The 15,101-nt window shown below is 40.2% G+C and overlaps 1 protein-coding gene across 2 annotated transcripts in view; it reads right to left on the bottom strand.

Moving 5' to 3' along the window:
• The window catches only part of LOC148020861 (3'-5' exonuclease-like), a 92,366-nt gene that overhangs the window by 34,446 nt on the left and 42,819 nt on the right, over positions 1-15,101 (bottom strand). The window contains exon 5 of one of the 2 annotated variants that reach the window (XM_087698649.1): positions 13,922-13,970. The exons of the other annotated variant lie outside the window; for it this stretch is intronic. Within the exon in view, the coding sequence (XP_087554775.1) occupies positions 13,922-13,970 (49 nt within the window). The remainder of the gene's footprint in view (positions 1-13,921; positions 13,971-15,101) is intronic. 2 annotated transcript variants of the gene reach the window in all.

Genomic DNA, 15,101 nt, shown 5'->3' with positions numbered 1-15,101 from the left:
TCATCATTCATTTCTGGCAATTATAATGATTTGTTGGGCATGCTTGGCACCGATGACAAGCTTGATAGAAATAATTATCCAATGTGGGCTTACATGATGTGACATGTTCTTGTCCCACAGAATTTATGATATATTGTTAACGACACTAAGCAAAGGCGGAATTCTCCAACATTGGTACGACCCCCCACCTCCACATTGTGAGGTGGCTCTCATGATGCCAAATCGTCTTCTTCTTCCACAACACCTCCCACTCAAGTCTAGATTCAATGGGATGGCCCTAACGCCCAAGCGTATATCCTAATTGCTTTATCCATGAAGAGAGGTACCATTCCACACATCCAATCGTGCAAGACAACCGAGGATGCATGGCATAAGCTTGCATCATTATATCAAGTGTGCAGTGAAGCACGCATCGCTAACTATGTAAGCAACTAAAAGATGTTCGCATGGAAGGAGGAGGTAATACGGATGCCTAATGCACCGGTATCAAAGATTTTATTGAACAATTGTTAAATATTGATAAAGAGGTCCCTGATAATCAGCTTGTTTCTATCACTCTTAATGGTCTACTGCATGGTTTTGCTACCATGGTGACCAAACATGCCTTTTCCACCCATCATTGTGGAAAACCCAAACCGAAGGTAAAAAACAAGGCTGTTGGTCAAAAATCAACAGACATTCATGCTGGTCATCCTTCTACTTCCGCCCCTTTTGCATTGAAGGCAGCCTTCCATACTGGTCCATCCTCTTCCAACCCTTCAAAGGGTACACTCAACAAACCTAAGAGGTGTAATTATTGTCAAAAGACTAGGCACAACATCACTGAATGCCGTAAGCACATCGCATTGGAGAAGGAGTTTGGTTTTGCTCTCACACACAAGATCTTGAACTGTTTTCAGTTCAAGGATTATACTTTTTTCATTCAATGTCAGTATAATCCTCCTATTCATGATGCTTGTTTTTCTAGTACTAATGAGGCTTCTACTTGGTATCTTGACACTTGTGCATCTAAGCACATAGCCTCTTGCTAAGCATTATTTTTCTCTCTGTGATGTACCTAAGGGGGGTATAGTCATGTGTGATAACAAAGCCTCTTATGCAGTTAAAGGCATGGGTCATGTATAGGTTGTCTCCATTTTGAGTTGAGCAGTCCTTTGATACTGCACAATGTTCTTTGTGTCTGGTAGCAAGAAAAATCTATTTTCATTTCAGCCATTGCAACTTCAAGGTCTTGTGTCATTTTTTATGGCCCCTGATGTGTGGTATATAATGATCAAGTTTATTCTTCCATTGTCTTGACAAGCACCCTCACTAAAGGCTTGTATCATCTTGATACTTACAACAACTTGCAGAAAATCCTATTGACAATGCCTTATTAACAAAGGAATCTTTTCATGATACACATTTATGGCATCAGAGGCTTGGCCGCATTAACTATCGAGCATTGATGAAGCTTGAATTAGAGGATATGGTCAAAGATCTTCCAAAAATTCACTTGCCACTAAATCACATTTGTGAAGGAGGTTTACTTAGTAAGATGCATCGATTCTTCTTTCCTAGGGATTCTCATGTTCATTCTCCATCTATTTTGCATCTTTTCCGTAGTGATGTTTGTGAACCTATGTGAACCAAATCCATTGGCGTATGGGCTGAAGTCTAAGTTTGAAGTCTTCTCTTGCTGCAAGACTTTTAGTGCCATGGTGGAGAACCAAAGTGGCTTTGACATTCCAACCCTTCTCACTAACAAGAGGGGTGAATATCTTGTTGTGTAGTCTGTTCCTAAGCTGTGAGTGAAAGTGCAGAGAATTGAGAGCAGTAGAGTGAGAGAGTGAGCACAACACTTGATGTACGTTATAAAGACAAGTGTACCACATTTTACGTTTTGAATATATATAAAGTACAACAAGCAAAAGGGTGTGTTCACACCCAAACACGCAAAAAGGCATAGTGAGCCTTTAGTCCCAACAACCTCCCACCTAAAGGCAATGCACTTGAAGGTAGAGGAAAGAATCAACTAAGTCTATGTATGTACAAAGCTGAAAGACACATATACTATCCAACCCCCATCATCTGGCGGTAATGAGCAAACCGCTTGGCTAGAAGACCCTTCATAAGGTCTACAAGATTATCATCTATATGTACCTTGACAAGCACAATGCCTTTACTATCAAGTACATCCCTGATAAAGTAATACTTTACCTATATGTGCTTTGTCTTTGTGTAAAAGATAGGAATTCGTGCTAGCATGATACCACTCTGACTGTCACAGTGGAGGATACGAACCTCTATAATCCCAACCTCTCTCACCAAACGTGAAAGCCATAAAGCTTCTTTGCATACCTCTATGGCAACCACATATTTTGGCTCTGTAGTAGACAATGCAACACACTTTTGCAGCCTAGATATCCAAGAGACTACTCCTCCTGTGAACATGAACACATATCCTGAAGTAGACTTTCTACATTCAAGATGGCCAGCATAGTCTGCATCCGTGAAACCGACAACAGATGACTTCTGCTTACCAAAGCACATACACAAATCCTTTGTACCCTTAAGGTATCTTATGATATCATTCACTGCTTTCCAATGCTTTTTGCCAAGATATGCCATGTATCTCCTAACCACTCCCACCGCAAATGCAATGTCAAGACATGTAACAACCATAGCATACATCAAGCTACCAAGAGCTGAAGCATAGGGTATCTTGGCCATTTCAGCCTTTCCATCATATGATGTAGAGATATCATATGCACTAAGTTTCACATATGGAGGCAATGGTACACTCATAGCTTTCTCCCCCTCCATATTGAGACACTACAAAACTTCTGCAATATACTATTGCTGTGACAGATAAAGAAAACCCTTTGATCTGTCTCTGAGTATACGCATGCCAAGAATGTCATTTGCCTCACCAAGATCTTTCATATCAAAGCTATTGTGTAGACTCTGCTTCAAGGAGTCTTAAGGCATGAACATCCTTGCCTGCAATAAGCATGTCATCAACATACAAAACTAAGAAAAGAAGGTTGCCATCTACTGCCTTCTTGGTATATAAGTAGTGATCAACTTGAGAACTATGAAATCACTGAGATTGAATGAATATATCAAATTTGTGATACCATTCTCGTGGTGTCTGCTTTAGCCCATACAAACTTTTGGTGACTTTACATTCCATGTGCTCTTTTCCCTTTGCAACAAAACCGTCAGGTAGCTGCATATAGATTTCCTCATGTAGATCGCCATGTAAGAATGCGATTTTTACATCCATCTGTATGAGATCCATGTCCTCAGATGATGCAACCAAGTCCAAGATGATTCGCAGAGTAGTCATTTTGACTACAGGAGAAAAGATTTCATCAAAATCAATTTCATGTTCTTGCTTGTACCCTTTAGCAACTAAGCGTACCTTGTGCTTTGGCAAAGAGCAAGAAATGACTTTCATTCTGTAAACCCATTTGCAGAGTAATATTTTTTGTCCTTTTGGTAAATGTGCCAAAGTAAGCTCCCTTTTAATCCCTTTGCTATTACAAAAGTCTTAAAAGGCTTTGGACACATATTCCCCACCATTGTTAGAGCGAAGGCATTTTAACATCTTGCTTGTCTGATTTTAAGCAAGTGCTAGGAATTTTTTTAATTTATCCAAGGCCTCGTCTTTGCGATGGATTGGATAAACCCATACTTTGTGTGTGGCATCATCAACAAAGGTAATAAAATACTTCTTCCCCCCTTGAGATAATCCTAGCATTTGGAATACATCTAAATGTACTAACTCTAAGTATGAAGACTTTAGAGAAAGAGATTTTTTGTGTTACATTTGAGCATGTTTACCATAAAGACAATGATCACACTGTTCAAAATCAACATACCTCAAAGACGGTAAATAACCCAAACGAGAGAGCACTTTCATTCCAGATTGGCTCATGTGTCCCAACCGGCTATGCCACAAAGAAACACCTGGCTGCTCAGTTATGGTGACAACATGGTTACACACACTAGATACATGCAAAGGATACAAAGTATCACTTTTGGACCCCCTAGCAACAATGCGGGAGCCCTTACATATTTTTCATTTGCTATCCCCAAAGGTGGTATGATAGCCTTCATCATCTAGTTGCCCTGTGCTTATCACACTCTTCTTGAGCTGAGGTACAGGTTTCACATTATGCAAAACAAACACGGAGCTATGCAGGAATTCCAATTTCACACTACCAATGCCTGCAATTTTACATACATAGTTATTCCTCAAGTGGACAACACCACGTACAACACCATTGTAGTCAAAGAACCACTCATGATGTGGTGTGACATGAAAGGACGCACCTAAATCAAGTATCCAAGTGTAAATATCATCCTCAAAATCTGCAATCAATGCATGTGCATCCAAAGAAGAAGCAGGAAGTACATCACCATCACTGTCATTATCATGAGTGACTACATTAAACTCTTCTATTTTCACATTGCTCTTTTTGGCAGGCTAGCTGTCCTTGTTTTCAGCCTTGTTGGCTTCATTGTTTTTGTTTTTGCCCTTCTATTTCTTCAATTGAAAACAATCCCTTTTGTAGTGCCCTTTTTTGCCACAATGATGGCACTCCACATTCTTTCCACAAGATTTGCTGCGTGCTCTGTTTTCAGAACTGCTCTTATGCAATCTGCCTCTAGTGTGTAATGCATTTGAAGACTTGTTTGCTAAGTTATTCTGCCTATTGAGTTCTTCCATCAGCAAAGAACTCTCCAAGTCAAAGTATAACAGCTGAGCATTCAAATTACTCAAAGCTATCTTAAAAGTATCCCAACTTTCAAGTAGAGTGCATTGCAAGAAGGTAGCTTTGTACTCTTCATCAATATAAAAATCCAAAGCAATTAGCTGACCGAAAATTGAGTTAAACTCATTGAAATGTACAGACATGGCTATACCCTCTTTCATACGGAAGTCCATCAGTTTTTTCAGCCAATAAACTTTGCTAGCTGCAATTTTCTGAGCATACAATTCTTCAAGCCTTTGCCACATTGCATATGCTGAATTCAGCTTCTCAATGTTGAAGAGCAAGTTGTCCGACACTCAGAGCTCAATGGTAGAGCGAGCAAGCTCGTCCAAGTCATCCCACACTCGTCTTGTTCCATGTCTGTTGGTTTGATTCTCTTTGTTTTGATGGGCTTTACATGTTTCTTCTGCACCAAGACATTATAGCATTGTTTTTACCAAATTGCAAAATTATGGGCACCCTCAAGCTTCTTAATGTGCAAAAGATTATTGTTGTCACTGTTTCCAATCATAATTTGTAGTCCCAAATTGACTAACCAATCACCAAAGGCAAGCCCACATGTGACACAAGTGACACAAGTGACCATAGTGTACAAGAGTACCAACCAGCAATGAAAATCCCAAGATTGCAGAAATTTCAGATGTGCAAATGAATTTTCAGAATTTTGATAAAATGACGTTTGCTGCACTCCTCAAGCAATTTCTGACACAATTAGAAACCAAGCCACCAATTACATGTGAAATCCCCAAAATTTCACATCAATGTCTACTCTAAAGGCATTCCCAAGCACAAATTTGACAATTTGGATCAAAAGCCCCAAATTTTTAGAGGATAATCCATTCAAATTGCATCAATTTAAGTACCCAAGTGCATATACCAAGCAATTCTTGCACAAATTGATGAAATTCTGCAAAGGCCCCAAATTTCTCGGGCTAGGTGTGCACAATTTTCACTTCAATGTGAAAAGCCCCAAAATTTCAGGGGCAAATGTGCACTGATTTTGCAATTTCTAAGTCAGATTATCCACTTCTGCATTACAATCCCCAAATCCACGAAAAGCCCCAATTTTTCAAGTCAGGCTTGCACACTGTGCATGTATCCATGAACACTCAGTTGTGGCGGGGGTTAAAATTGAAATGAATTTTCAAAGAATTGACAACCTTGGCTATCGAGTATGATTCGTGACCCGCCTGGTCACGGATGACCTGTCGAACAGGTCACTGCCTGTCCCATCGAAGCGCGCCGAGCCCGTCTCGTCCACGTTGAATCTGTCACCGTGTCACCTAGGCCTAGTCGCGTCACGCTGAGCCTAGTCATGTTTGCACCGGCTAGTCACATGAAGGTCCCATTTGGCTTGCGTCAACCTATCGCCTATTTGTTGTGCAGTCCGTTCCTTGCTTGCTACACCTGTTGATCCATCTGTCTCTCTTGCACCTGCTGAATACTGATGATTGGTGCCTAAATCTCCTATTCGCCTATCGAGCCGCCTAACACCCGTCACTAGCTTCAGGAAGCGTGCACAACATGTGTGCTCTGATACCAGTTTGTTGTGAAGTCTGTTCTTGAGGTGAGAGTGAAGGTGCAGAGAGTTGAGAGCAGTAGAGTGAGAGAGTGAGCACAACACTAGATGTTCTATACAACGACAAGTTTACCACATTTTAGGTTTTGAATATATATAAAGTACAACAAGTGAAAGGGTGTGTTCACACCCAAACACAATAAAAGGAACGCTGAGCCTTTATTCTCAACATACCTTTCCAAACAATTTACAGAGTATCTTGCATCTCGAGATATTCATCGTCAATGTACCGTCCCTTACTCTCCACAACAAAATGGAGCAAAACGGAAGAACATGTCACTCATGGAGATGGCAAGATGCATGCTAACGAGTAAGAATTTACCTAATTCCTCTTGGTTCGATGCTATTTTATGTGTTACTAATGTTCTGAACAAGTGTCCCACAAGAGTTTCATGCACCATCATTCCTTATGAGGCATGGGCTGGCTCCAAGGGTTCTCTCTCCCATATGAGGATTTTTAGATCATTGGTGTATGCTCATGTGCCTTCTTAGAAAAGGCATAAGCTGGATAACAAGGTTGTTCGTGACATATTTATTGGGTATGGTGCTGAAAGAAAAGCATACCACCTATTATCAATCCTCTACAGCAAGATTATTCCTTGAAAATGCTTCTCGCCCCTTGCTAAACTATCAAAAGCAACCTATTATTGATGCTTTAGACATCTTTGACAACCAACTGTCATTTTTCCAAAATAGTTCCATGGCTGATCCTTCTTCTCAACCTTCATTTCCACAACCTACAAATACCTTACAGCAGCCTATTCAACCTGATTTACAACCACAACAACATCATGATACCTTGTCCAAAGAGAAGCCCCCTATTCACAATCACTTGGAGTACACAAGTTGAAATTCAGCAGCCTAAAAGAGTCTCTCGGTGGCTACTAGACACTCTTCAAGACAACAAGCAACCTTTTTCTTTGGCTGCCCGCACAAGTCTCTGCTCATAGGGAACAAGGTAACATGGGTGGCTACAACATGCAATGTAGAACCTCTATGTTATAAAGATGCTTTTTTAGATGATCATTGGGTGGAAGCAATGAAGATAGATATTGATTCCATCTATCAAAATGATACTTGGGAGCTATGTGACTTGCCTCACAACAAACGTGCAATAGGTACCAAACAGGTGAATAAAATTAAAAGAAAGTCGGATGGTCCTATTGATAGGTACAAAGCCTGCCTTATTGCCAATGGCTATACCCAACAGCAAGGAATTGACTTTGAGGAGTCTTTTCCCCCTATCCCTTGCATTACTACTATCAAGAGTATTATTGCTCTTGCTACCCACTTTCATTGGGAGGTGCATTAGCCGAACATCAAGATGGCATTTCTCCATGGATATCTTCCATGCCCGCACAGAGCATATAGAAGTTCATTACCATTATGTCCGTGAGCAAATGTCAGCTAGAGAAATAGAGTTGTCTTACATACCAACTAAAGACAACTCGGCGAGTATATTCACGAAGGCTCTTCCTCAACCAAAGTTCTAGGTTTTTTGGCAAGCCTTGAACTTGATTCCATTTGTTCCATGATCTATCATACTCTATGGTCCTATGGTCACTGAGCCTCAATCTATCTTCATTGCTATAGTTGGAACTTTGCACCTCTCCTTCCCCCATAATCTCGGCTCTTAACTGACCTGTAGAGTGCAAAGACGCCCCTTATTGTTTGGTGGGTCCAAAAGAGATGCTAATGCAGTTCATGCTGCCCATCACTATATTTTAGCAATGGTGTGTGACTAGGTGAAGCCTCCACACGCAGATTTTATGGAGGCGGATATTGCTAAGGCAAAGATCAAGGAAGTATTGTTTGCGATAGGAAAAGCCCTAGCTAGGATGGCTTGCCTAATGAACTGTTTTCAGTCTATATTAAACAACTTACGCATCCATTGATTTGCCTTTGTTAACATGTTTGGAGATTGGACTGCATGCCGTTGGATTGGAAGATTGTAGTGCTTCATTTTTAACCAAGGTTCCTCCCCCCTGGAGTTTGAAGTAGTGGAGGCATGTGTCTATTATGCGAACCTTGTATTAAATCTTCTCTACGATTATTGCTAACAAGCTGCCGAAAGTCTTCCCATAATTGATTCACCCATGTCAATATGGTTTCATTAAGGGACACAATATTATGCATAATATTTTGAATGTTCAATAGGGATAGACTAAGCCAAAGCTTTTGGCCATGTTAGCTGGTCCTTTCTTCGAATAACTGATATTTATCATGTGTTTAATTCTTGAATGGCATCTCTCATTAATACCATCAGCCATGATGCAGTGGCATTCATAACTTAAAATGAGGGGTGACTAAAGGGATTGCTCTATTTGGTTCCCGTCATCAAGGATGCCCCCTTAGTTCCCTCATGTTTGCAATAGTGACTCATCCAATGCTGTCCCTATTGGATAAGTTGGCTACTGATCATAAGATCATTAGATTGGCTCTTCCAAGTGAGGTTAAAATTTTGGGGCGGTCTCTTGTGGATGATTCATGTATAAATCTTAGACAGAGAGGTCCAATTTGGAGAGGGAATGAATATTTAAAGCTTGTTTGGTCTGATTTTGGGTCTATATATCAATGCACAAAAATCCATTCTAATCAACTACACAAAGAGTGATATGCATGCTTTGGCTTGACAGGGAGGGGTTGGTTCTCGAGGAGAGAGAACTAGACAATTGGGTTATCACATTGGGGTGGATGTGGCTCCTTGTGCTTTGCTTGATCGATGTATTCTCATATTCATGATAAGTTTATGTATTGGAAATCCCAAGGCTGGCCTCTACATTTTCAATTGAAGGTTACACAAGCGATCATGATAATTATAATCTCTTATTTCTTGCCTTTGCTTCCTTGGACACAAAATTCACTGCACGAATTGGTGCAATCCATCCGCTTTATGTTGTGGAAAAAGATGGGAAATCAACTGGGTCAAGTATTGGTGTCCTAGCAATATGTTACTACATCGAAACATTTGGGTGGTGCTGCCTTGTTGGCTGTCAAGATTAATATGACAGACTTGTGGTTGGCCCTCTTGCAATCGTTATGTATACAACATCATCCTTGGACAAATATTGCTAGGTCTTTTATTGAGGTGATTGGTCTCTCACATGGCTGCATTACAATCCAGGCATCATGGTATAATGTTTTGAATTCGACACAACCACTCACACAATCTTCTTCTTTCCCAGCTGATTGCCTCATGGCACGAGATCCTCTACTTCAATGTTTGGTGTCCCCCTGATTTTAGAAAGGAAGTTAATTCCTTAAAAGCTTAGGTATTGGCCACATTCAAGTTGCTTGATTGGCCTAAGAAGCACATGGAGAGAGACAAGTTCAATCGAATGGCAAGATTTAGTTTCAAGATTGTATAGAATGTTGTCATTCTAGGTTACTCTCAAGTTTACTCATTCCATTGTGTCCATTAGTACTTTTGGGTGCCTCTAGGTTACAAATAGATTAGCAATTAAACAAAGTTTGGTCTATTGGTGATAGTAGAGCTAAGTGATGAAAATGGCTGCTTCAACAATGGAAGTTCAAGCTTTTGGGTACCTCTAGGTTACAAATTGATTAGCAATTAAACAAAGTTTGGTCTATTGGTGATAGTAGAGCTAAGTGATGCAAATGGTTGCTTCCGCTATGGAAGTTCAAGCTTCGTTATCGGGGGAGAACTTTCATATAGAGACTTCTTACGGCCGATCTTCCCACAAGGAATGTGTTGCGTGGTCGCAAGCAGGGTTACATTCCGTCCACAAATAGATCCATATCGTATGATCCATTCAATCCGATTGGATGGGTACAATCCTCTAGTTTTCGTCTCTTTTTTTTTTGTGGTTGAGTTGGTGTTTTAAAAATACCAATTTTTGGCTTTACCTTTTCCGCTTTATCCTCACTAACCTCTACCTTTACCTCATTTACCACCTCCTCTTCTTCTACCTCTCTCTTATAAGCTCCTCCACTCTTCTATGCCAAATCTCTCCATCCACTTCTCTCTATCTTTACATCCTCCTCTTCCTCTTGTGTCTCATCCCCTATGTGTAGCTCTATTTCTATTTCCTCTTCCTTTACCTCCTCTTATTTCCCTTCCCCTACCTTTACCTTTATCTCTATGACCTTTACCCCTATCACAATGCCTAAGCCTCTTCATAAAGCCTTCAAATTACACACATCTCATCTTGACTCTTAACTTTCAGTTTCTTATTGTATCTACTACTTTTTGTACTTGTTGCTTGGCACTTATGGCTTGCCATACCATGATCCATCATTGCAACTAGCTTCTTTTTTTGATCCATTGTACATGTTATCAATCTTATAAATGAAATTAGATCTTGAAAGTTACTTGTGACTAGAATCTTGGATTTACATTTTGTCTCAACCTCTCATCATGTTTATGACTTAGTATTGAAAACTCAAGCAAAGACATTTGTGGTTTGTAAATCATATTAGTATTGGATGGATAATGCCTTGTGACACTCTATCTCAAGGATAGCTAATGACCATACAAAACAATGGATTTTATCCAACATTTTTTGTGTGCATCTAGTACTGTACTAAGTCCACGGATTGGACCGAATCGAACAATCATACTCAACTACACTTGTCGTAAGATCTCCTATGGTTAATGTATCCAAAAAAGTTTTAATATGGAGGCTTCTCATTGTTAGTCTTCCCACAAGGGATGTGTTGTGTGGTCGCAAGATCTCCCGTGGTAGATGTATCTTCTCTACATGTGATGAAACTACTGCTCATCTTTTCATCTCTTGCCTAGTTGCAAGATAGATTTGGGATTTCATTTCCCAAGTATGGACCTCTATGACACATCAACAAGTGACCAGTCATTCTTGGGTTTTAGGCAAGATGTCATCTATAGCCACATTACAATCCCATCATCCTTGTCCCTTTCATTTTATGTGATGGACTAGTCTATCACACATCTCGCAAACTCGTAATGCTTCCATTCTTAACTCAGCCTCCAGTACCCACAACCATGTAGCTCATGTGCGAGGATTGCTATTATAGCAAATTACGTCCATGGTTTTGGTTGGTGTGATACTCAAAGAGGTGGCTACTCCATGCATGAATGTTGCTCCCTCCACCCCTATTGTGTCGACTTCATGATCTACTTCTCTTGTCCCTGTACCATTGTATTTTGTTTCCTTTTGTCTTCATCCATATTTGTTGTCTGTTTCTAATTCTTCTTGGATGGCTAGAAGGACCATTGTAAATACTTCGCCCCATTGATTCAAACATCTTCATGTGGGGTGGGTGTGGGTGTGTGTGTGTGTGTGTGGGGGGGGGGGGGGGGGGGGGGGGGGGGGGGGAACAAAAGGCCAATGTGGCCGATGAGATAAAACCAAAATACGTATGTCCAATGCCATCCCATCATGAAAGAGAGAAAAATGCATCCTCATATAAGGCTAAGATCTAAATATCTCTAAGTCTAAAAACCGTATGTACAAGTTATCTAGCTATAGTAGCTCCTCTCTAAATATTAAGATCAGCACATGATCCCAACTATGATGCGGTTCACAACCACTCTACCAATGTGTCGAGTGGCGAGTCTTGTGTGCCTTGAAATGATGGCTTTGATTTAACTATAGTATGGGTCTCTCAATCGTCAACCAAGTGGTTGACATCATTGTGCTCGTCAAAGTGCAATGGATCTATCTAGTGTGACTTCACAACTTGGGATAGGTGTAGTCTTGCAAGATGAATCTTTCTTTACTAAACTAGCAGTCCTTGTGAAATTTGATCTATGGAAGAAATTTGTCATTATTTTCTACTTTGGTCCCTCTAGGTGAGTTGGTCTCCTATCTCACAGTACTATTGTGCAATGCCTCAAGCTCCAAGTGGAAAAGCCCTAGTCATCTTTGATCCTCATACTCCCTCACATTGCGGGCTGAAGCCCTCACAGAAGAGGCAATTATCCCCCATGTATGTCATAGTACACTGTACATCTACATATGTAGTGCTCCTCTATCTCAAGCACTCGATCTCACAGAGCTTGCATATCCTATCCTTTGCTGGAATATGTCCACTTAGCTATCTTTGCCCTCAGTTGATCAGAGGAGGTGCGCATTTGTCCAATAGCATCCCACATGCCATGGAGAAGCTACGGTCGGAGTGTTTGGGATCGAAAGTCTACCATGAGGTAAAGAGAGTAGGGTGAAGAGAGATTCAAGGAGAGGAGTAGACGGAAGAGAAAGGGTTTAAAGAAATAGAAGATGTAGAAGAAAACTAATTGAGGTGAAGGCATCAATTTATTTCAGCATCCTCAAAATTACATGTAGGCTTCAATCTAGTAGTGGTAGAAGCCTTTACATTTAAGACCTACATCAAATACTTCTGTCAAATCCCTGTCAAAGCTAAAGAAGCACTTCAGCCCTATCAATAACAGTGTATTCCAGCCCTCAATCAAGGCTCCAACCGTTTATGACAGTTTTGAACAGTCTAAAACAGCCCATAGACCAAGAAAATTCACACCTTGGGCTGTTCAAAGTGGTACACTAGATCCCAGGAGCAAGAACCAAGCTCTAGGCATCAAGAAAAGCTCTCAGAAAGAAGATGAAGCAAGAAGAGACCTTGCTAGTCATGGATTCCCTGTTCTTTCCTGTTCAGAACAGCACCATAGCTCTCCTCCACTCTCCCAAAAGGCATACAATAGACACACTTTACCTTCTTCTCCTTCATCTTGCCCGTTCTGAGTTGAACTCCAGTTGCATGCCCTTGGAAGCTCCACCTATGGTTCAGCTCCTCCCTGCAGCCCACACCCGTGATTTGCGGCGCAAATCACGTTGATCTCCTTGTTCACTCCCACACAACTCTAAAGTTTCACACGGACACACTTCAGTTACCTAAGTCACTAACAAGGCTTATACAGGGGCGGGTTATAACAATGAGCATGCATAGACGGGGTGCAGTTCAATGTGTTGAGCGGGACCCTCATCTTGTTCTACATACTTTTAGGTTTAGTGGCTCGTAAACAAGATTAACCATACCAACATAGCAGTGTCAATCGGCCCAAAACTTGAGCTGGTTGATGCTATATCTTGGAAGGAGGAAAGATAAGCAACTAAAAAGGAAAATGATTCAGATGTCATGCTGTAAGATTGTATTGTAGCATAACAAGATCTTTAGGAATTAATTGCCAAACATATGAATTTATGTGAAGGGAAAGCTCTAACGAATTCTTGGAGCTTCTAACTAAAAATCACATAGATTGATCTGCAACTGCTAAAAACATAAGATACTCAAATGTTTCAATCCTCCCCTTGAAAAAATATTAAGAACATGGGTCAATACTATCCTTAGCTTGAACCTTTTGGCCTGATTGAAATTTTCAACATCAGCTCACATCTACAGCTTTGCAATCATACTTGTGATCTGCAACAAGTTCCTTTTGTATCCAACCACTAACTAGACACTTGTGATTTTTCTAGGATTCATCAGCCCTCTTATCAAATTGTATACCCACAACAAAATTTCTAAGAACTAAGCCTCACAACTTACAAAAGGTCAAGAAGATTATCAAAATAGTTTCTTTTTTTAAAACTTAATTTATATGATCAAGATGTGTTTCAAATACCTTTATTGCAGGATAGATTCACCCGGAGATCCATATAACGTGAAAGTTTCTGTACAAAATTTCCCACAAAAAAAAAAAAATCACAGAAGGTTGCAATGCTTGTCAAATCAAGACAATAACTTTTCCATATATTTTATGCTTATTTATCCATCTATTTCATACTAATTCATCCATCTATTCATACAAAGGGCATATCCTTGTTGGTATAGACATATGTTTTATCACTAAAAAGACTCATTTAATCCATTCCTAGTGTCACAATATAGTGTGTTTATCATGATTATAGACTTCATGATGTCCAAAATGCCCATAAACACATGGAAACGTCAAAATGGAACAAAGCCAAAAGTGATCTAAAGGGTTTGCATCATCACCCAACTAGCAAAAGCAAGCTTCAAGAATGACACTACACAATCCTTTGCTTATCCATGCCATCTATTCTTCGATCCATAAGAAGCACAAGAATGATGTAGTTGCAACTACCAAGATGTTGGTGAATGAAAGGGCAACATGCTTAGAATATGTTGTCATAAACTGTGTCACAATGTCGAAACATACTGAATAATTGTGGTTTTTTTTTTTTTGCATTGTTATCTTGAAATCTCTTTTACATCTTTGCTAGCTATATCTGAGATGCTCGGCTTTTTTTCATGCCAACAAAATTACTTGAAAACCTTTAAAAGACAAGTAAACAATGTCTACATAGCAAAATTGTGGTAATTGGGGCATGCCCATGCAACCACGATATTGCAGAGGGATATCAAGAAGAGGAGACAATGTTGCGGTTGTACAGCAACTGGAGGAGTGAGCAGGTGAGTAAGAGTGACTGAGAGAGACAGAGAGATTACAATTCGATTTGGGTGTTGGTACACAAAGAATAAAATGTATTTATACTTAGGGCATGTAAGGGTGCATTCACATGTACAATTAAATAATACACGACGAAGGTGAATAAAATGGCCTTTACACCCCAACAACCTCCCACTTCAAGGTCCGAAGTGAACCTCTAACCAACTCCCACTAGTCATATGCAATGCTCATGCTGAGCCTTGCTTAGACTTTTGGTGAGAACATCTACAAGGTTGTCCTGTGTTTTGATCTTGGTTAATGTAATTGGACCATCTTCCAGAATCTACTTGATAAAGTGATATCGCACATCTATATGATTTGTGCGTGAATG

The sequence above is a fragment of the Lygodium microphyllum genome, chromosome 18 (genome assembly GCF_053477565.2).
Source record: "Lygodium microphyllum isolate KBCC chromosome 18, Lygodium_microphyllum_v1.1.10, whole genome shotgun sequence".
NCBI classification, from domain to species: domain Eukaryota; kingdom Viridiplantae; phylum Streptophyta; class Polypodiopsida; order Schizaeales; family Lygodiaceae; genus Lygodium; species Lygodium microphyllum.
Note: the sequence above shows the minus strand (reverse complement) of the source record. Positions and strands in the feature narration are given on the sequence as shown.